Consider the following 24,064-nt stretch of genomic DNA (forward strand, 5'->3'; position numbering starts at 1 on the left):
TGAGATGAAAGGTGAGGTGAGAGGTGAGAGGTAAGATGAGACTGAGGAGTCCACATCTCCGAAATCAATGGTATCACTGTGATCATCTCTGACTAATGAAGAGAAAAATGGCTGAATACTGGGTAGCCGGTAGAGGCAGTCACCGGGAAGTGGGTCTGCCGAGTCTCCTGAATGCGTATGTCTTCCAACCTGCTATTGGGTAAGATGTAGGACAGTAAGAAGCTGATGAGATTAAAGTGGATAATTAAGATATTGCAGAAGGAGTTAATAAAAAAGAAAGAAAGAATAATAGAGGAGAAGATTATAGGGGTAATCCTGGCCCTGCAAAGGCTTTATTACCACTGCTTGGGAGACAAGCAGTGTCTTTAAGCACCCGGGTCTCTAAATTAGTAGTAATAAATTTACTATCTTTGTCCCTGTCTGTTTCCAAGACTTTTTACGCTTGCTTGTAGATATTATAATTAATTTTCCAGCTTCTGCTCGGATGGTTAGTGTAAGGCTATATAAAATCTTATCTCTAGTTTTTACCGTTTTCAAAATATTTTTGTGGGTTATTTTCTCTAGACCTGCTACTTTGACTATTTTAATTATTAAGTCTAAAGTCGGTTGGGTCAGTTAAATTTCAGGGAATAATAGTAGGGGTAATATTAGGGCTCCTTTTTATGCGGGCCTTAACTGTTCTTTTATGATGTCGTGTAAGGCCTATATTAAGGTTATGCTAGCGGCCCTCTGGGATTCCATCTGAGCTAGTAAGGTTATTTTTAATGTGAGGTTAGATAATCCTTGAATAAAGGTGTTCACTAATAAGATAGTCTAAATTATATTGACAGGCAGAGTGTGCTACACATCTAAGGCTTAATCTATATATTCTTAAATGGTTTTATTGTCCTGATGCAGGGTTGTAAGGCGCTAAACTATGCTTTTTATTAAGTCCTCTGGCAGGAGAGGGGTATCAAGCCTGTAGGTGTTCTACTAGGGTCGTGGTATAAATCGGAGTGCTCTATCTTTAAGGCCTATAAGTATAGCTGTTTACTTTATTTTATTGTGTTGTGCATCTGTTAAGTCAGTTTTGAAATCTCAAGGCAGGATATACTATTTAAGGTATAAGTTAAGATTCTCGCCCTGGGACCCAGAAAAGATTAAATTATAGTTAAAAAATATTTTTCTGATTGTCTAGGAGGAAAAAAATTAGTTGATAATAAAGGTTATAAGAGTATAGATATAAGGATGATGATAATAAGGTAGTTAAAAAGAATAATGTTAAGGGAATGATCACACTGTCGAGTATGCGTGAAGTTGTTTGGATATTAATCTAACAGAGATTCAGGCCCCAAAATGCAAGCTATTAAGCTGAGTCAGATGAATAAGTAGAATTATTAAAGCTATTAATAATGATAAAAAAAATATAAAGAGATAGCCTGAAGGTAATAATAGAACTTCTTATTAATTAGTATCTTCTATCTTATCATCTGAATGTTGATACTGATTACTGTCTCGGCATATGAGCCTCTTGGTTCAGAAAGTTCAGAGGGGAAACGATCACCTGGGTAACGGAGAATCAGCCGCTGAAAAAAGATTTGTCACTGTTTCTTCGTCCTATTGATGGAAGCTTTCAGGGCTTAGAGAAATTAGAGATGTCAGATCAAGGAGTTTAGGGTCTTTAATATATTTAGAAAATCTAATCTTCATAACTAGAAGAATCAGGCAACTCGGGGGCTCGGGAGATTTATGAGCGACTAGCAAGCTCAGATATCAGTATTAAGTATTTCTTTATCTGCAGTATTGATCGTTGAGTAATATTTATCTTTTATACCCATGTGGAAGTCTTCCTAAGCTCCTCTTCTCTTCACACCACGAATAAAACATGCCCTGGCTAATATTCTTGCCATATTTATAGGAGATCTTAATTTTCAAAAGAATTAAACCTGTCTTATGGTCTAAACCTCCCGGTCCGTTTCCTAAAATTTAATGCAGGGCCAGGCCAGTCTTTTAAAAGATTAATATAGGAGTTCTTTTAGCAAAAAGCCCAGTTTCTTAAATTAACCCCTTGTGAGTTAATATTATGGCAGTTTATCTATAAAGATTTATAGGTTTAAGTGTATATTCTCCTTTTAAAAATAAAAGATAAAAAGTTTTGCACCTGCTATAATAAGTATAGGGGTTTAGGCTTCGTAGGTTTCGTAGATTTTGTTTATCTGGTAAATCTCAGGGGTAGATGCTGGTTGCTGTCAGGTCTCGCTGTGTGCTGTTTCCGGGTTAAAGTCCAAATAATAGGCTATTTTAAATTGATGTACTGCTGCAGCAATATCTCTATTAATTCCCGAATGTTTGGGTGGAAATTTAGGTGTTGAGCAATCTGTTTAATTCTCCTGATAACAGGATATTAAGGCCCTCTATCTTTTACCCCACAGGTAGTCTTTAAAGTGTTTTATGGTAATCCACTGGGTGTAAAGTGTTTCTCACGGAATATTAGTTGTATAGCCGCTCTCTCTTATTTCAGTGTTAAAGGAGTTATTAAATATCTTTATAAATATATGGTTATCTTTCTGGAAGAATTTAACCATACAGCAAAGGAATAGGTGCTACTAGGTAGTCTAGTAGTTTTATGGTCTGTTCCAGGTAACATCCGGGATAAGGTCTATGGTTAAAGAATCTTATCATGCTGTATGTTTTCGCACCTGTTATATAAAGAATAAATAATTATCTCTGTTTTAGTTAGGATATTTAGATTAATTCCAGGTAAATCTTTATCTCTGTAAAAACATATGTTTTCACACCTGCTATAAGATATCTAAAGTTAATTTATTATTGATTAGGTTTCTTATAGTTATATAATAATACTCGAAGGCTGCTTAAGAGCGTTAGTTGGGTATAATAGCAGATATGCTGCCTAAAGAAAAGTATAAAGATATATGCCTTTGTACCTGCTTCATGGTATTTAAGACTATTCTGCAAGGTATATTAGCAGATGCTTTTATTTAACTGGAATTAAGTTACTGGCTTATAGAGTTTGAATTTGTAAGATATGGAGATTTTAGAAAAATATTTTAATATATAATTAAGACCGGATATATATTTTTGTATCTACTATATAGAGTTTAAGAGTGTCTGTAAGGGTATAGTTGAATTCTCCCACATGGGGGCTTCCTTTTGTTCCGGTCGATAAGGAAATAAAGTATTGAAACGCCTGTTTTTCAGCCGGGAGTAACACACCCCCTCAGGGGGCAGACGACTAGAAACCCCGGGATACGGCGATCGAGTAACAGAACGATCGAACAGACGATCGAGTAACACAATGATCGAACCGTCGATCAACCAACGGGGAATATCGAACAAACGATCGTGTAACTGAATGATTGAACCCCGAATGATGTATTAAACACTTTCCACAGCTTCATCTGGGCCATATAAATAAATGGTAAAGGATGCTTTACGGGCAATGGGACCACAAATTGAGTAACAGAACGAACAAACCACTAATGGTGGATTAAGCACTTTTGCTCCTGTGTTATTAATATAATAATATGTTAAAATACTCGAAGTTACTGTCTTCGAGTAGTGGAAGCAGGAATCGAGTAATAAAATGATTGAAACAGGTTGTTTAGTGAAAATACCTTGTTAAAAAGGGGAATCCCGGGTTTTATGTTAATAATCAAACAGGTAATCGAATAATAAAGTGATTTCCAAATAAAAGCTTGTTGGAACGAGCCACAGCGCACCTGGGGCTATCAAGGAACGGACAATCGAATTAAGACGCTGAGAAAAGGCCTCATCAAAAGGCCATAATCGAACAGGCAATCGAGTAACTGAACGAATGAACGAGACACTGAGAAAATGCCTCGTCAAAAGGCAAATCGAACAGGCAATCAAGTAACTGAACGATCAAGCCAAAGGTAAAGAAACGGGGCAACATGCCAAAGGCAGGACAGAATAATCCAGGTCGATTTGATCCCGGGACCATGGAGTGTCCATTCTTTATTGAACCAGTCCTCGTCTAGGACCACCACAGGCGTCAAAACGACTAAAGAAGGCAACGTAAAGAAGACGTCCACGTAAAGGAAACCACAGCGTCAAAAAACGGAGTAAAAACGCCGGGAAAAGCGGAAAACAATCACCAAAAGACGCAAAATAAGATAATGTCTTTATACAGGGGGAGAGCCACATATAATATATATAGCCAAATAGGCCCACGCCCCTAGAGGGGTTTTGGTCAGGTTATATATAATTAAATAGGCTAATAAGGTAGTAGTTAAGGTAATATAGGAGAAAGAAATAAAGCGAAATAATAAAAATAATAAAGGAGGGGTTGAATTTAAGCAATTTTAAACATTTTTCGCAGTAAATAGAATAATACAAAGATAGGAGAAGAATAATATAGTTATTTATTATTTTTGCCATAAAGATTAGAAGATTTTGATGAAAATTTATTAATTTTATTAATAATATAGCATTTATAGCAAAAAATGCTATACTTGGTATTATAGGCGAAGAAGAGATTAAAATATCTTAAATTTTATAGGATCAAAAGGTTTAGTAAGGCCATCTGCAGGATTCTTAGTTATATTGACCCTGGAGAATATTATAGCCTTCTTATTATAAAGATCTTTTATAAAAAAGTATTAATTATTAAGTTATTTTATAATAATAATATAACCGGACTTTTAGATAATTATTATAGTATTATCAGAATCTATTAAAATAAAAATTAGTACCAAAATATTATCTGAACCCTCTGAATCTTTCTATATTAATAAAGTAATAGCTAATTTCTTAATCTATAAAGCCTCCTTTACTATACAGTCAAAAGTAATTAATTTGGCGATTATAGAAGACGGAGCTATAATAGTCTGTTTTTTCGTAGCCTATAAAACCGGGGATCCTATATAAAAAATAACATATCCCTCAGAGGATTTGCTATTATTATAATCCTAATATACTACATCCATATAGATTTTTAGACTAACAGTGTGGTCAAGGCCCAAGGCAAGATTGTAGCAATTCCTGTTGATGTATCTATATATAGATTTATATGCCTTATAGTCAATCGTGGATGGCTTTGCTGCCTTCTGTTAAAAACATATCAAGTAATAGGTGATATTAGGCCGTGCTCTTGTTAACAGCCAGTTTAATGACCCTGTTTTCGAGAGATAGTTGTTGCCAGAGAGACATCGGGATAGGATTCCCACTGCATGCAGTCATATTTGCTTGATTAAGAATTGTGTTAACGAATGAGTTCTGTGAGATAGTAATAGTGCCTTTCTTTTTATCACGATTGATAGAGCTTCCGAGAAACCTAATAGGTTTATCTATATGCTTATATTTAAAGGAGATAGGAAAATTGTTATAAAATATATTAATTCCAGAAGTTTTCTTTATAGTAATAATAAAATCATTAATATAAGAGATAATAATCTCAATGTTACTATCTCTGACCTGTATATAGAGACAGGGGTCCTTAGTTAGGGAGACAAAGCCCATGGACTTTAACTTCTGATCAATTATTTTGTTCCACAGATGGCCCGCTTGATGTAGGCTATATATTGTTTTATATAAATAACAGAACTTCTTGCCTTTAAGCTTAAATTTTACTAGTTAAATTATATAAATATTCTCCCGGTCCATTTCAGAATAGAGAAATATAGTGATAATATTAAATTACTCTTATTTAAGATTATAAATTAGAATAGCTGTTAGAGTTATTTTCACAGCTACATTAAAGACCACTAGTGTATATGTAGAGTTAAAGTTAACACCGGAGTGTTATGTATTCTTATAAGTAATCTATTGGGCCTTGAAGCGGAGAATTATGCTATTCTTATCCTTTTTGATATTAAAAACCTATTTTCTAAAGAGGATCTTAGAGCCCTTTGTGTCTGCTTTGGCAACAAATTCAAATGTGCCATTATTACACAACTCGTCATACTCAGCCCAAATTGTCGATAGCGTGGCTTGACACGTGGAGGAGTATCTGCGTCGTAGAGGTTCTAGGATGACGTAGAGGCAATCGATAAGGTAGAGGCGATTGGCAAAGATCGTGTCGAGCGAGGCCGAGGTGAATCAATATCGTCAACAGAGGGTTCGGCCGGAGAAACGCCAAGCTCCAGGGGTGCTGAAAGCTTCGATGTGTCCTTCAAATGACTTGATTGTACGACAGTAGGTGGACCATCAGGAGCCTCGACGAACGATCCAATTGGACGAGGTGTAGTAGGATCGACAGGCTCCGGACGTTCAACCGGTTCGGCAGGTAGCTCAATCGGTTCGTCTTGGCGAGGTTGTTCAAAGTAGGAGTTGTTGACTTCTTCAAACGGTCTATCGAGGTCGACCGATTGCCCTGACGATCGACTGCTGGCAAGCGAAGATGATCGGGATCGAATGAGGTCGAGCGGGATCTCTGGCTCAGGACGCGTCAACGGGTTTAGATTGCGCCAATTTATGAAATTGCCGTCGTCATTCAAATAGACTGATGCTTTGATAAAGTCTTTAACAGCTCGGCGAACGCTTGGCTTGTAGATGAGCCAGTCAGGCGGAAATGGCTCTCGTCTCGCTGAAGGTGGCCGAGGGAGCGTCGATGAGATGAATAACGTCAAGGCAGGAACGAGGTGTCAAGGCAGCGAGGCGTTGAGTTGGTAAGCGATCGGGATGAGAAACCCACAATGTCCGACGAATATAGGCGTCAAGATGAAGATATAAGGTCGTCTACTAGTCAAAGAGACGATCCTGGCGATCTTGACGACGATAGGAGACGTCGGTTGGTGGAGTTGTCGATGGAAGTGGGACAGCGATACGGACAAGGACCCGGAATCGGTATGCCACGGAGGATTGGATAGCCCAAATCGCTCAAAACAACGCTTGAAAATGATGAAAAAGAAATGACAAACACCTCAAGCGGTGTATAGACGACTAGGTTTCCCTAGAATCGAAGGACATGCCACTAAAATGGTGCACTCGTCAAGATGAATGATGATCAATATGATGTAGTTGAATTGGTTGACCGTCGATAGGGCTAACATGAAGACCAACTGGTGCAATCGTCATGAAGATCATTGATTCGTTATGGAGATGGTAAGATTGTTGAAGAGGAAGGAAATCGCTAAGTCCCACCGCTGGTAAAGCGGGAGACTAGGGGCTACCATACATGCCATGACCGTCGATACGGCTACCATAGAGACCAACTCCGCAGAACACCATGGCGCCGGAGCGCTGCAACACAAAATTTGCATCTAAGATATTAGATTAGTATCATCTGTGTCTTTCTTTCTCAATAAGCTGGATAGTAATGTCAGATTCTCCTGATATAGTAATGCAGCTCTAAATTTAGAGAAAAAAAAGGATTGCAGTCGCGAGATCCTCCATAGGAGCAGGCACGGGGTATGATTTCCCACCTACCTTACAGCAGGTGGGAAAACATGCGATGCACCTACTGGGAATCGAACCCAATTACCCGCGAATGATAACCGAATGTATTACCACCCGACCATCGCTACATTCTTACGAGCCAAGACATAAAAGTTGGCTTGAATACTTAGTAATTAGGTCAGAATAAAAAATGTCTGAGAGGCGAACGTGCTGCAAAATGTGAGTACCTGACTCGTCTATATCATGTATCTATACACATGCATCTATAATTTACTCTAACACCAAACTTCTGATTTATTGACAGCTGAGACTGCTCGGAATGTGACGACCAAATCTAATCTCCTGCTCATGATTGGTCATTATCTCTGTGAGCAATGATAGCTTATGAAGTGTGTGTAATTACTAATTCCTATCTACCAGGATGAGATCTCTGGCTATGTAGAGACCACTGTGGGTGGCGCTAGGCTACATGTGGCAGTATAAGCGAGGGAGAGCGCTGAGTACGATCAACAATCTCAAGAATCTGCCGCTCCTTATGAACCAGTGGAACTCCTACAATTACAAGGAGCCAAATCGACAACAGATTTATTATAAGCTCATTAAATTCTTAGCGTGCATACTCAGCAGAAGATAACTCATCAAATCCCTGACTCTGGAGTTTGATTATGTCTCAGGTACATCCGGTTTGTTCAAGTAAAACAGAAATGGTGGTATAATGGGTTTTAAGCGGTTATGCCATTGCTCTGAATAACGCATGTCTTCGCACCTGCTGCTGTATAGGAAGGTTGATTAGTTAGTGTGATTGTTGAACTGGGTTTGAGTAATTAGCTTACTGAGATATTGGAAGACTGCTCGAGGTCGTTGGTTCGGCATGATGGGGTGCCTGGGAAAAGGCTTATTGCCGCATGTCTTCGCACCTGCTGTCGGGGGTCGTTGGTGGGCCACAAATCCTCAACTCAAGAGTTTGAACATGTCTCAGGTACATCCGGTTTGTTCAGGTAAAACAGAAATAGGCCATAACGGCCTACTCGGAGATAATGCGCATGTCTCCCCACCTGCTGCTTGAGGGCATTGGTTTGCCAGGTGGGCTGCTGACGCATGTTTTCGTACCTGCTGCCCGAGGTCGTTGTTGGGCCATAACGGGCTGCTCGGAGATATTGCGCATGTTTTCCTACTTGCTGCTTGAGGGCGTTGGTTTGGTAGGTAGGCTGCTTGACGAAAGAAGTTAGCAGATAGTCTTATTTAATTGGAATTTGAACTTACTGATTTTGAATCTTTAAAAGCTGCAACTGCCTCTGCAAGTGGTGGGGTTTCTAAAAGAAGGCTTTGATGTGCGGTTAAGACCGTTAGGTCTTCTTGATTGACGCATGTCTTCGTCCCTGATGTATGGTGTGAATAATTTCGTTTCTTCTATTTCTGTACAGGGTGTGTGTGTGTGTGTGTGTGTGTATTCATACTCTGACCCCTCGCCTTCGGCGATATGCAGGGTACCACTATCTCTATTCTCTATATATATCTATTTACCGTGGGCTATTACTTTCCTGACGAACTTAGTGTCTTGTCAAAGCCTGTGTTAGCCAGTGCCTGGGGTTCTGTTCTGCCGCCCTCGTGGCGCGCAACTTTAAAATCTCTGCGACACCTCTGCAAAGTCTAGTACCGCCCCTAGGATACTAGTATTCTGCGCGGCATCTTCTAACTTACCTTCCTTACCTTGGCCTGTTCCTCCCAACATTAGTAATATATTGCTAAAAGCCGCCCTAATCTTCCTCCGCATTTCCTGGCGGGGTTGTCATAGGTTTGGGCAGTTAATTAATATATGGGTTATAGTTTTCTTGGCACCACATTCGCATTTATTTTCTTTATAGTGACCCCGTAATTTGCGGTATAATACAAGCCATAAGTGGCCTATTCAGAGTTATATTAAAAGATAGGCACAGTTCCTTAGCAGTGAGCCGTATAGTCTTCAAGCATAGATCAAAGATAATACCTGGTCAATCTGGCAAAAATATCTGCCTTTCTTTAAGGTCGCCCATTCTTGTTCCCATTACTTTTTAATCTTCTGTCAAATGAAGCTTCTCTCTCAGGAAAGGAAATATTAAAAGAGATACTTTTTTTTATCACTAATTATTCCTTTCGCCAGATAATCTGCCGTATTATTTTCTGGTTTATTATAATATCCCAGAACCCACTGGAGGCGGATAAGGATGCCGCGTGCCTAAATCTCACTTACCGCTTGGAGAATAGCCTAAATTATTTGCTGTCCTAATTAATTTCGCGTGTTTAAAATTACCTGGAGTACTGACATACTATTACTTAAGATTATTACTAGTTTCCCGGGACCCGCGGTTGCTAGGCTTTGCTGAGCTATCTGATAGACCAAGCTAATAGTATAATATATTACTATGAGCTCTGCGGCATATACTGACCAGTATTCTATCAAGCCGATGCTCACTTGTCATGGTACTATAATAATCTGGTTTTGTTCTAGGGTAACCGCTGCTGCTCCTAGATGGTTGCCTTGTCCCGATACATCTGAGAAAATAAAGATATTATTTAACATTCGTTGAGTTATAATATTATCTTTGGTCTTTTCCCGGTCAGGTTCAATCATGATTTTAGTAAATGGTTCCTTCTGCTACGGTAATAGCAGTTTTAGATTAATTATTTCCAGTGTCTATAGCTGACTAAGATCTATTGTCCGTATTATTTCTGCTAGGGGGAACTATTAGCCAGATCTAATATATGTGCTCTGTTCCCTCGCTCGTCTTATTATATCATGGACAGGGTGGTCTTCCGGGAGAGTGCTAAGGCAGGCCGCTGTTATTTGTGCTTATTACTTAAGTCGCAGGTAGGTTAGTAATGTGTGGGATTTAACTTCAAGGGCTACTGTGGATACTATTCTAAAGGCTAAGAGGATCTAAACAAAAGCTATTCTTTGCATGGTCTTTAATAATTTTAAGTAAGTTTTATTGCGCAGAGGATCGTGCCAGACCGTTAATGCATAGTCCATAGTTGGCATCACATATATTTAGTAGAGTTGGCACATCTGCTCCGGCCGAAGCTGCCTGAGCCTGCTTAGAGCTATATTTAATTTAATTGCTTGTTTAACTGCTTTTTGCACATGTTTTTTCTATTATATCTCTTTATTAAAGATCACCCCAAGAAGCTTAATAATATCAGCTGGTTTGATAGTCTGGCTATTTATAATAATCTGCCCCTTTCTGTGGGCCGTTTTCCGCCAGGTAAGATATATTAACTTAGTCTTTTTAGCGGCAAAAGATATACCCGTTTACCATGCCCAAATTTTAATTCAGGGAATATCTTCTTCCTAGATCTTCTTAATATTCTTCTCTGCTGTTCAGCTGGTTCGCCAGCAGAAATAATTGTTAATAAAGGCTGATGCGCCGCTGTTACTATTAACCGGTTAATCTACCAGGTCAGAGTTATAGAAACCAAACAGAATTAGTAAGAGTAATAATCCTTATGCTAGGCCAGTATACTCCAGAGGTAAGTTTTCTGTTTTAAAGTTATTAAATATGATATTAGCTTATTAGTCTTACATAAAGCTGCGGATTTACTGCCGGGCCTTTAATAGAATACCTTTGGCTCGCAGTCGGGCGTTAAGGCTGATTTAGTGGACCCCGTTAAATACACCTTTTAAATCAAACATGATTAGTGTTACTACCCTAGATCATACCCAGGCTCGGTCTATTGCGTTAGCAAGTACCAGCAGGGCTTGCTCAGTATTTTACCCCGGTCTGCCTCTAAATTATATGTCCGGAAGCAGCTTGAATTTCTCCGCCTAGTAGGATAGTCTTCGGGCTATAACAGCCTCTAGTAACTTCCCCAGCGTGTTTAATAAAAATATCGGTTGATATGCTCCTAGTATTAAATAGTCTGGTTTTCCCGGCTTCTGTAATACTATAATCCGCGCCTACTTCTATTGTCCGGGGTAGTAATCTAGGTCCACTGACTTAGTAAAAATAGTAATAATTATTTCTTTCAGGAATATCTACAGGTATTTCTATACGAGCGTGGGGATTCCATCTCTGCCGGGGGCCGTAATTCCCTTAGTAACTCAGAAAAATTGGTAAATCTCTTATTTAGTAATTGGCTCCTATAATAGTTCTTCTGTAGGATTAATCTCTGCTTCTACTTCGGATTCTGCTATCTTCAGAAAAAAAGTATTAAAGAATACCTCTACCTTTCTTTAGTTGTCGGCTACCTCCTCCGTGCCTACTTTAATTACTAGTATGCTTGTATAAGTGTCTCGGGGCTATATATAGATGACTGTTTTCTATAAATGGCCTTCTCCTACTTTGTCGAGAAACTCTCTCTAGTAACTTATTTTTGCTTTTTTAATTACCCTTATCTATTCTCGCCTTTTCTCGCATATTTCTACAAATATTATCTTGGTGGTCGGGTGGTTGGGCCCTAGGGTAATATAACCATCTTGCTACCTCCGGCAAGCTTAATTAACTTCTACCTGTTAAGTCTTGAGATTAGCGGTAAACCAGCACTTTAAATACGGGCACGGGGCCTGTACCGGCATATATTAGTTTAATACAGTTATTATGGTTTAGATCAGGTGCTTGACTGTTTAGTCTAGGTTTTGCTTGGTTTAAATCCTTAGATATAGATTAATTAATTTTCTTATTATTTGGCCAACTCGGGCCTAGTCTGCTTATTTATAAGCCCTTCTCAGTTTAGGTTTCCTAGCCTGCTCCGGTTAGAGACTCTATTCTAAGTACATGCCCCGGTGATCTGACCTATAGTAGTTATAATAAAGTTAGCATTTAATCAGCTATATCATATTATTAGTAAGTGTGAGGTCAAGTACTGATATCATCCCAGGCTTGTTCAGAGACCAAAATATCATCTCACCTAAAGCCAGGCACTATTGTAGCTCATGATTTTAAAAGAAATTAATTAGTTTATCTGCATATTTTATAAAGCAGTGGTACACCACGCGGTGGCTCCATGCCGGGTGGTGGTAGTTAAAATCCCCTGCTAAAACAAATTTTATCATACAACTGCCTAGTTCTTGTTCCTGGATAATTTACTAAATTTCTTCTAGGATTTCGTGGGCACTGCTTGCTTTAAACACCTCATGCAACATGATTAGCTGGATATATATTAAGAATACTAGGTATTAGATTTCTGGAGTCCAGATCTTGATAGCTACCATATCTGGGTGGCTATACTGGATTTAGCAGTGTAATACTGTAGAGATTCTTCAGTTAATATAGAGGAGGCTGCGAAATTAAGATGTTTCAGGGTATATAGGTCGGTAGAGTCGCCATACACTATAGTTCATATGGGTATGGTATACTATCTTTAGTGGCTCCTGAATCAGAAGCAGGTCTAGGTTCTGGCTTTAGTAATTATTAATAAGGGCTTCTATCCCTGCCCTGGATTTCATGATGTTTAACTGTAAGATACAAAGGTTTGCTATTATTAGGATAGACTAGGGTTAGAAAGTCCCTGGCATGCCCAGTTGCCTGTCAGGTGTTTTTTATTGCAGTCTAAGCATCTCAGCCTTATTCCTGGAAAGTAGTAATACTGGTCATATTAACCTGCGCAGAATCTGTATTTCACCTGTTCTTTACACAACCAGGTTAGGTAGCCAAATTGCTGGCAGCGGCGGCACCTCTTCTTTTCTACCCGGTAAGATTCTATACTCCTAATGAACCTCGGTCCTATTAATAATCTGTTATTAATAATCCATTCCGCTGCCTCTGGTAAGTCTAGCCAGAGTCCTATTAAGGCAGATTTACCCAGAGGCATATCTCTCTTCTTTAACCATGCGATATCCTCAACCTGATATTTCTTGTTATAAAGATTATTCTCGGCCATAATCTTTTTTATCCCTTATTTTTTGTTTTCTTCTAGTTCAAAGTCCTCCGTCGGGACTCGGTAGACCACAATCCTAAACCGGGGTTTTACTACTTTAGTATTATTTCCCAGTTCCTCCAGCTACTCGGTGCTGTTCCGGGCTGTTTCTGCAGACTGGGTGTCCCGGAATCAGATAATATAGCCTGTTTTAGTGGTACTAATACCTGCTACCTACATTTTTTTAGTGATCTCTGTATTCAGAAAGGCAGTTCTAATATAGGTATTTACTACTTTAGTGGGCAGGGCTCTCAAGAATTGATTATTATCTACATCTTGGTCTAGGGTTGGTGCAATGCTAATTCAGACATAGTTGGGCTTCTTTCTGGCACGTGGAACAGTCTTCGCAGGGTCTGGCAAAGGATTGCCAGCGGCCACATCCGCCCAGGATCTGTTCCCGGGGGTGTTTAGCAGTTGTGTCTCTAGTTTGGCCCGTAGGGCTTGAATCTTTTCACGCAGTTTTTTATTATGAGTTCGCAGGAGCTGCTGCTCGGCTTTTAGCTCTCAGACCTCTGCCCTCACTGTCTTAATTATTTCAGTCTGGTGCTTGAGCGCCTCACTGAAGCTGTTAAAATACTGTTGGATATCTTAGTTTATCACCCGCCTGTGATTTTCTCCGCCGGTCACAAATTCAAGGTTCACAATCGGCTCATTTTTATCTGCGTCGAGGCCTCGCCTGCGGCGTTTTCTTGTTGTTGGGATCCTTAGGCGAAAGTCATAGTCACTGAAAATTGTTGATGTTTCTTGTGTGTTTGTGGGAAGGGGTTCGGTAACCCCTTCGGGCGGGATCGCTATCGGGCCGAGATTAGTTCCCGCTCGGCACACAATGGACAGCCACAACGCCTCAATTACTCGCGATGGTTTGATATCAACTTTCCAGGTCCTTTTCGTCTTGTTCCGCCGCCGACTATCGCCTCCTTACTGTTACAGGGTTTCCGGAAACTGGTGTCCATTAGGTACAGGGTTTCCCTTTCTGTACAGGGTTTCCGGAAACTGGTGTCACCACCTACACTCTTCCATTGTCTCAGCAACCCTGCCATGAAACTGTACTAAACTACTTTTGGTTTTCGGATAGGAACATCTTTACTCCGTGCGTGTATGATAAATTACCTTACCATGTGACAACAAGATCCTTGTCCTTTAGCCGCGCCAGCTTATTATAGGGCAGGGTTACTTTTTTCCATCCAAAGGAGATTAGTTAGTAGCTGGCAATTACTAACAGTTAATGATAACCCTGTATTATCAATCTTACCCTGTTCCTCTTAAGATTCCTCTGAAATCTAACACCTTTCTTAGTCTATCTGCTTAAAGACTGTCATAAATCAGAATTCTTATATTATTATAAGCCAATAATAAGATATATTATCTCCTTAGTATAAGCATGACCGAATCCCCATGAACTTTAACTCATGGCGACTATATTATCGGCTAGATATATGTTTTACTAGACACTGAGCTAGCAGCTACTATATCTATATTAGATAAAAAATATCCTATTCTCCCAGCAGTTAATCTATAATATGATTTTAATATATATGCTCTTAGTCGAATTAGTAATTATAATATAGTACTTGCTTGTTTACTAGCGGAAATAACAGGCAGTGTTTCTGCTGCTATTATTATTAAAGATATGATCTGTAGCTTCCCTGCTGTTAGATTTGGGCTGATAGTGGGCATTGGTAGTGGGGTATTATATTATAGTGCACGGGAAAATAATAACTCTGCGAGAATCGAAGATAAGAGTTATAAAGATAATAAAGATTCCGAGGAATCTGAAGATAACTCAGAAGATATATAAGATATATGACTTAGTAATATAGTAATAAGCATTTACTTAAAGTCTTCTGATACTGTTATATAATATAATTTTAGGAAGTTATTACAGGAAAAAAAATTCATCTATACTAGTGGTAGACTAAACAAACTATTAAATATTATTTTAGATGCTATTGCTTATCTTAAAACACAATATTAGCTAAAAAGATATAAAATCTCTGAGATATTCTCAGAAATAATTTTAAGATATCTAGCACTAGCAACAAAGTTCTAATATCCAGGATCTAAGAAAGATTATCTTTTTAAGTCTACTATTATTTATAAAGAGGGGAAGAAATTATGTCAAGCTTATCGTGGACTCTTAGACTAGAATCTTATAAAAAAGAAAGACTGTCCTAACAGCTTACCTTAGTTATATTATAGGATTATTAGCTTAGCAGATCAAGTAATAAAAGATATTATCTTAAGAGATAAGTAGGCACAGGAGGAAAAAATCATCTATTTTAAAATAGAAGCTGCTGGTCAGTAATATACTCTGCCTGTATATAAGAAAACTCGATATTTTACTTTTTATCAGAACTTATAGACTTATTTCCCTGCCTTGTTATTTGAGGTATCTGTGATTATACTAATTTATACAAGAACAAGGTCTGGCAACTGTATGCTGTAGTGGTGGTAGTAGTATATATAAAAGAACTTCTTCAGCTTATTTTAGGACAGGAAGTTATGAATATAGATCTAATTAAAAAGAGTATATAATCTTTAGCTGTGTAATATATTTTATTTTCATATTTTTAATAGCATGTTTGTTAACCACTTTTTAAGTTAAGAAATCTATAAGAGAAATACATAATATTATTAAAGATATAAGTACTGTAGTCAAGATTTTTAGTATTAATAGTAAGCACAAACAAGTCTTTAATAAACTGCTATATATAAAAGGATCAAATTTTAATGTATTTAAGAATGAGCATGATTTAATATGCTATCTAAAAACAAGGATTAGCCTGCTTTATCAGATCCTGGAGTGGGTAAATAGTCCAGGCCAAGATTATATATTTTAGTTAAATAGGATGGCAGGTACTGGAAAGTTAATAATTTCCTGAACATTAGCTTACTGCTTTAAGAAGAAGAATAAACTAGGTGCCAGCTTCTTTTTTAAACATAGAGAGGGTAAATGTGGTACTACTAAAAGATTTTTTATTATAATCTGTGTATAGCTTCTGCTTTAAGTTCCTGTATTGATTCACGATGTAGAAAGGGTAATTAAGGAAGACCCATATATATCAGGGAAATTAATAAAAGATTAATTTACTAAATTACTCCTTGGGCTACTTTTTAATCTAAATAAGAATAACCTTATAGTTATCGTGATTGTTATTAACATATTAGATAAATATAACGATAAAGATAATATATAAATTCTATTCCAGCTTTTACCGCAGGTGCAGAAATACAAATCTAGATATATCTAAATATTTCTGATAAGCCGGCCTGAACTGTTAATTTGTCCTATCTTTAAAAAAAGTTATAATTATTAATATTTAATTCTCCACGAGCTTTCTAATATAGTAATTGAGAAGGATATATAATTTTTCCTTAAAAACAAGCTTTTAATAATTAAAAAAAGCCGAAAGATTTCAGGTAAATAACTAGGAGATAATATTCTTAATACTTTAGTGAGAAGGGCGGTTCTGTTATTCATTTCCGCAGCCACTGTTTGCTGTTTTATTGGTAATCTAAGATAGCTTTTTAAAAAATATTTTCTAATTATTCTTAAAGACCTAGCAGCATCTTTAGGCTTTTAATTAGATAGAATATATTTACCTGTTTTAAATCAACTTCTTGTAGGTGTAAATCACACAGAGATTAAGCAGCTAAAACAAGAATTCCAGGATATAATTAGAATTATTATCCTTCTTACTACTCCACTTTCTGGTTAAAGTCTTATAAAACTAATTAACTTACTAGTAGATAATATTTATAATTACCTAGATAGATTTCACTCAGTTCTTAATATATCAGAAGATATTAATTTGTTAATCTGTATTTTTTATTTATTATTCCGAGACTATCTCTTGACCACAGAGAGCCCCTTTTATATAAATAAGTCAGGAATATATCACAAGATTATTCTTTGTTGTTTTTATATCATGAAAAAAGGCCTTAAACAGAATACATATGCTTTACCAAGTTACGGGACACAAAGAGATAATATAAATAAGTATATTTTTAGCTAGCATCTCTTGGTAGATCTGTAATACTCTTGTTAATATTAGGTATATTATTTTTAGTAAACCAGATGTTATATCTCTGAGTTTCTAATTCTTCTCTTTTTAAAAATCTATTTTCTCTATTGGTTAGAGGTACTGGCTTTAATTAGAAGTATATTAGAGGTAGTAGGAATAATAGATATGCTAAAAATAAGTTTATAAGTAAGTCTATGATTCTATAGTTAAGCAGTGGCTGATATATATTATAGAAGAGTATAAATACTAAACTTTTAGATTTTCTGTATAATATATAAAGGTTTACTCTTTAATATACTTATATAGCTGGTATTACTCCACTCTAACTCTATAATTCCGGGCTCGTGTTTACACTTGTATAAAGTATTATTAAAAAGACTTTTCTTAGTAAAATATTAAAATAGATATAAATACTCTTAGTAATCAAAGATTTATGGAGCCTAAGCCTACAGATGCTCGAGGGCTATTCAGATTATAATAATTTAGTGGCTTTCTCTCTTAATAGGCTTACCCTAGTGTTGGGCTCAAGAAATAAAACTATCAAGCTTTAGGATATAGTCACCGGTATATAGCGGCAGACGCTCGAGAGTTATTTAGATTTAGTCAGATTAGTGGCCTTCTCTCCTGATAGGCTTACCCTGGCATCAGGCTTGAATAATAAGATTATTAAGCTTTAGGATACAGCTACTGGTATATAGTGGCAGATGCTTGAGAGTTATTCAGATTATGTTAATTTAGTAGCCTTCTTTCCTGATAGGCTTACTCTAGTATCAGACTTAAGAGATAAGACTATTAAGCTCTGGGATACAGCCACTAGTATATAGTAACAGACGCTTAAGGGCTATTCAGATTATATTAAATCAGTAGTATTTTCTCCTAATAGGCTTACTCTAGTATCAAGCTCGTGCAGTATCAAGCTCTGGGATACAGCCACCGGCATGCAGCGGCAGACACTTGAGGGCTATTCAGGTTATATTAATTCAGTGGCGTTCTCTCTTAATGGGCTCACCCTGGCGTCGAGCTTGTGCAGTATCAAGCTCTGGGATACAGCCACCGGCATGCAGCGGCAGACACTCAAGGGTTATTTAGGTTATATTAATTCAGTAGCCTTCTCTCCTAATAGGCTTATCCTGGCGTCAGGCTCAAGAGATAAGATTATTAAACTCTGGGATACAGTTACCGGCATATAGCAGCAGACGCTTGAGGGTTATTCAGATTATATTAATTGAATAGTCTTCTCTTCTAATAGGCTCAGCCTGGTATCAGGCTCGGATGATAAGACTATCAAACTCTGGGATATAGCCACTAGCATGCAGCGGCAGATATTTAAGGGTTATTTAGATTTATTTTCTTTAATTCTGAATAACTCTGATCCTAATTTCCAAATATCTTTACTAGATACCTAGATTATATTAGCAGATCAAAATATACTCTGGCTGCCTGCTGATTATCACTTATTTTTATGTTATACTGTTAAAGACACCATACTTGCCCTGGGGTATCCTAGTGGTCGAGTTTCTATTATAGGATTCTATATATATTAGATTAATATTCTTTGTATTCCACTCAAGTCTCTTACTTTCTAATCTCTTTGTAAATAGAGGACCTAGGATAACTGAGGCTTATAAATCATTTTTTAAAATAAATAAGAAACTCTGCAGTAGTCTCTAGATAGTTCTGTAAATATAGCCAGTGTGATATTCTAACAGAAATAATGTTCTAACAGAGACCCTGATAGAGATCTAACAGGGGTATTTACTTTATTTATAGTGTTTAGTTTGTTTGTCCCACACAGTGGATTTGTTTATTATTTTATATAGAGGGTTATTATTTCTCTTCCTTTTTTAACCTAGTGTTTTATAACTAGCCTATAATAAAGATTAATTTCTTTATTTCTGAGATTGTCACAGCCAGCTTGCTACTTATTTTAAATCCAGAAATTTCCATGCCAAGGGATAAGCGCGTGGATTACCTGGTATGTTATTATAGTAATATAACTAGTATTTACAATACATTGTCTGGCACAGGAAAATAATTATTCCCTTCTAGTCCGAAATTAGTGTAGCTTATTTTCACTCCAGGGTTACTAAAACAATCAAAGAGTATAAGTAGTGACACCAGTATCCGGAATCACTGTATCTCTATGTAGAGCCTCGATTCAAAGTAGGGAGACGCAGGGTAGCTGGGTCGCAGTAATATCCGTCTCTTACTCAGCGGACTCACACCTGGAGTAATAGACGGACATTACCCCGCAATCATCAAATGTCAGTACTGACAACCTCGAACTCCCCTCCTGGCAACCTATCTAGAAAGATGAAGCTCTGGATATGTCGAATAGGATGCAGGGTCTTTCTAGTAGATGAACGAGACGTATGCCGATGACCTTAGTGGTATTCAACTAGGTGGTGTCTATATCTAGGCCCCTAACCCCCCGGAAGTTATTCCAGGTAGGGACGGTCACCTGACCGGATCAACTATTTCTCCGGCCAGGCAGCCACCCCCCCTTCAGTACCCAACGGGGCAAGGCGTTAGTAGGGATGCCTAACGTGGTGGCCCGCAGGAAGTTACCCCGCAATGAGACATAAAAGGGGACCGAAACCTGATGACCTTAGATTTCTTTAATTCTAGAATTGTGGTGTGAATCCTAGTTGGGGCGGATTCAAGTTGAAACTGAAAGGTGGGAGCTGCAGGTGACTGGGAGATGTTGCACGTGGTTAAGCTACGTGCAACAAAGAAGAGGGTAAGCAAGGCTAATATGTAATTCAAGCAAGTATGTCTGTCCCCTTTAGTTGACAATATCAGGTGAACAAGGAGAGTCAGGTGAAGCTCGATATGGAGGATCAGGATAAGGCGCAGAACGGCAAGGGGATTGTTCCGGCGAAGCCTGATGGGGAGGGTCAGGATAGGGTGCAGAACGATGAGGAGCCAGTTCTAATGGAGATTGATGAGGGTCAGGATGGGGCGCAGAACGGTGAGGGGACTGTTCCGACGCCTGGTGGGGAGGGTCAGGATAGGGTGCAGAACGATGAGGAGCCAGTTCCAATGGAAATTGATGAGGTTCAGGATGGGGCGCAGAATGGCGGGGGGACTGTTCTGATGCCTGGTGGGGAGGGTCAGGATAGGGTGCAGAACGGCGAGGAGCCAGTTCCAATAGAGATTGATGAGGGTCAGGATGGGGCGCAGAACGGCGAGGGGACCGTTCCGACGCCTGGTGGGGAGGGTCAGGATAGGGTGCAGAACGGCGAGGAGCCAGTTCCAATGGAAATTGATGAGGGTCAGGATGGGGCGCAGAACGGCGAGGGGACCGTTCCGACGCCTGGTGGGGAGGGTCAGGATAGGGTGCAGAACGGCGAGGAGCCAGTTCCAATGGAAATTGATGAGGGTCAGGATGGGGCGCAGAACGGCGAGGGGACCGTTCCGACGCCTGGTGGGGAGGGTCAGGATAGGGTGCAGAACGGCGACGGACAGGAGAATATCGATAATAGCCCTCGAGACTTGCTAATTAATAATAGAGTTCCAACTTCTATTCAGATCAACATTGTCTACCATGGTGGCCAGGAAAGGGTTTTCGGTTTTGGCGGCTGAGATCGAGATGGGAGAAAGTATGGCGTGGTTTGGGGACAATAGGTTGAATCGAAGAGAAATTACCGCGAACTCCCAGTTTTCAAATGGTTTTATCTATTTAGGGTTATATCATACCAGATGATCACTCACAAAAATGGGATTATTGTGAGTCTGCGTTATCAGACAGCAGGAATCGTATATATCATAACTTGTCAAGATATCGTAGTCCGCTATAGGGATGCCATGATGAGCGTTTAACTTATACGTCGTTAGTCTATGCCCATTTTTGAAGACAAATGTGAGTACTGACTGACTACCAGAAGATGGTCACTGGGTGGTGTAAAGCCAACTCTACTAATTACTACTCTTTCCTTAGATCTGGGTGGAGTGCTAAGAAAGGAAGATATACTCTATTAATTTTCGCTTCTTGACGCCCAAACAAGGAGACCAGCAATACAAAACATGGAAGGAACGACGGAGTACAGGTGCATTTAAGATCCAATTACATTTTGTATCTGGTATCTTTCAATAGCCCTAGATATGCTGTGGCTCTCTGTAGGACGTAGCTCTGTAGGACGTAGCTGCGTGATGCAAGTTGTTGACAGGTTGTCAGTCTGGGACTCCTTGTGCGTGCATTGGAATTCCAGTCTAGAAGATTCTATTTCCCTAGAATCAAGTGACATCATGTTTCATTGAATGAGTCATTATTGTAATTCATGTCTCATACATACGATAATTTTCAATGAAACTTGACTAGCCCCTTACGGGATAATTAGGGCTCGGGGCTAGGGTTTGAAAATAGTCCAGCCAAGTGCAAAAAACTGAAGGACAATTCGAACTCTACTGTAACCATGCATCCGCAAAGATATTCAATATTTCTTTTTTTATACAGCAGGTCGAAGGCATGCGGCATAATCTATAACTTCCAAGTCGATTTACTTTTTTGCGCTGTACACTGTATTAATTTCTGCCTTCTTTTACCGCTGGTGGTCTACATAGCATAGTTACTCTGTGTCATAATGTAATTGACAGAAAAATAACAGAAAAATAAAGGACACGACTCTTTTAGGACCTTTACCTTTAATCCATGCTGGGAATAATAATAGACAGATATTTAATATACCACTAGTTGCCTCAAGCATACTTTATATATGTTAATATTATATATATAGTATGAAAAGCGGGGACATATGTAAGCATAATTATTTGAGACAGATTCTATATAATATTAGTATCTGTGAAAAGTATTATAGTCTTCCCTAGTTATACAAACCCTAAGATACATGCACTGTTTAATATTAGTTATATCCCTAGTCTCATGGGGGGGGGGGGGGGGGGAGCTTACAAAATTCCAAGACTAAATATTACTATAGCTTTAAGTCTCTGATATAGCAGGACATTTAAGTACCAAAGACAGGGTAAAGGCAGGACTAGAGTATAGATATCTGCGGCCGAGCTTATAGCTGTAATAGCCTATAGAAGAATAGTTGTATTTATATAATGACTGGAAGCATGTGTTAAAAGAATTCTAAATATACATAATAGAATAGTAGTGATAAGCAGTCCTATAGCTATATAACCTGTGAAAATAATACTAAAGATAATTATAAATCTTGATGGAATATAAAGCAAGAAGTAATTATAGTAAAAAAACAGAACAGAAAGCTTGACCATAATTATAAGTATAATATAAAAAAGTTAGAAAATATTTATTAGCTATAGAAGATTGTAATTTAGTATTGCCGAGCTATATTATCTATATAAATCTTATTTTTAAAAAGAATTATATTTCTGCTTCTGCTAGTTTCTGAATATAATATTTTATTCCTAAAATATATGCTAGATAAATCAGCAAGTTATATTATTATTAAAGTATCCAATTGTATGTATCTCTAATTACTAATACTAAATATATAATTATCAAAGCCTGCCGGAGGTTTGTCAGCCTTATAAACATTATTAAGGGTCTAATATAATACATATATATAAATACAGAAGTCTGGTCAAGGAGTTAGATTATTATATAAGTTAAGGAGAGAGGCTATATAATTATCTATGCTAAAAAGAGCTCAAGTAATAATACAGCATGTATATAAACGGATAATCAAGCAAAGAAAAACGAAAACAAGGCATATAATATAGATCAAAATTGTCTTGTCAGTATAAGGGATCATTTTCAGGAATCAATAGAGATTCCTAACATTAGGAGAGCTCATGATAATAGATATAATATTCTTATCGATCTTACTAGAGATACTATATCAAGCCCATCCTATAACTAATATCAGACCTATTTAAAGACCTTATTACCAACTATATAAGCCTCTTGAACAGGCTCTTATTAGCTAAGTAGAGATGGATATCTACTTTTATAGAGTGAGGAGTTATGTCTTTCCTGACTGCTACATCTAAATAAAGAACTTGAAAGGGGGAAGCAGCTATAGATACTTAAATCTGAGAAATAATACCCTGAGTAAATATTTATCAGATTTTATTAATTTTAAATATTTTTATAACTAGAATCTGGGTATTTAATATGGTTCTGGGACTTTTATAAAGCGCATGGACTACCAAAAGAAGCCATAAGCTGTATTAAAAATAATTAGCTTTTATAGACAGGTATTATAGTAGGAGAACCCATAGTTGAAATTAAACTTTCTATTCTAGATTAGTCACCGCTAGTCTCCCAAAAGACCCCACTGCCCAGCCCTTTGGAGTAAATATAGTCTGCTTTTAATTTAATGATGTTTGGGGTATTATAACTTATTATTATATACTGAGAAGGATTATAGCTCTAGCTTACTCCTAATTTTAGATCTTCTTTAATCTTAGCCCCATCCAAAGATAGATCCTTATAATTATAGATATTATATTTATAATGACCGGCAGGAATAAAAGAAAAGCAAGTATCTGGCCTGTTAGTCCCAGTAAACGCGCGTCCGTAAAGTAGTATTCCTAAAATAATCTTATAAGCTGGAATTCCAGCCTCCAGATAGGCAGACACTGCTTTATTTATATTAAAAAAAGTGCTATAGGGCTGATCAGATAACAGATACAGGCTTATAGTATAGCCAGAGAATTAATCCTATAATCTAGTATAATTATAACCCATCAAGTTCTAATAATTAATATATTGATCTATTGCAGTCAGATAAAAGATAAAGTACTTAAATAATCCAGCTAGAGAGATAACTATCAAAAAATAAAGACTATTATTGTTATTCTGG

The 24,064-nt window shown here is 37.8% G+C and overlaps 3 protein-coding genes across 3 annotated transcripts; 2 read left to right on the forward strand and 1 right to left on the reverse strand.

Annotated features, from left to right (window-relative positions):
• Positions 1-8,043: 8,043 nt before the first annotated feature.
• Positions 8,044-9,088, reverse strand: P170DRAFT_465387 (uncharacterized protein; the record flags this gene model as incomplete). The annotated part of the gene is made up of 3 exons (XM_024852319.1): positions 8,044-8,567; positions 8,620-8,735; positions 9,058-9,088. The coding sequence occupies 3 exons, from the start codon at positions 9,086-9,088 to the stop codon at positions 8,313-8,315; spliced, it is 402 nt and encodes a 133-aa protein (XP_024703142.1). The 3' UTR covers positions 8,044-8,312.
• A 5,682-nt stretch (positions 9,089-14,770) lies between these two features.
• Positions 14,771-14,953, forward strand: P170DRAFT_312363 (uncharacterized protein; the record flags this gene model as incomplete). Its single annotated transcript, XM_024843259.1, has 1 exon — positions 14,771-14,953. A coding segment is annotated over one exon (183 nt), but the record flags the coding sequence as incomplete, so codon positions are not given.
• A 5,014-nt stretch (positions 14,954-19,967) lies between these two features.
• P170DRAFT_510577 (uncharacterized protein) lies at positions 19,968-20,858 on the forward strand (the record flags this gene model as incomplete). Its single annotated transcript, XM_024854793.1, has 2 exons — positions 19,968-20,013; positions 20,076-20,858. The coding sequence occupies exons 1-2, from the start codon at positions 19,975-19,977 to the stop codon at positions 20,856-20,858; spliced, it is 822 nt and encodes a 273-aa protein (XP_024703144.1). The 5' UTR covers positions 19,968-19,974.
• Between the last annotated feature and the right edge of the window lie 3,206 nt (positions 20,859-24,064).

The sequence above is a fragment of the Aspergillus steynii genome, assembly GCF_002849105.1.
Source record: "Aspergillus steynii IBT 23096 chromosome Unknown P170scaffold_5, whole genome shotgun sequence".
NCBI classification, from domain to species: Eukaryota; Fungi; Ascomycota; class Eurotiomycetes; order Eurotiales; family Aspergillaceae; genus Aspergillus; species Aspergillus steynii.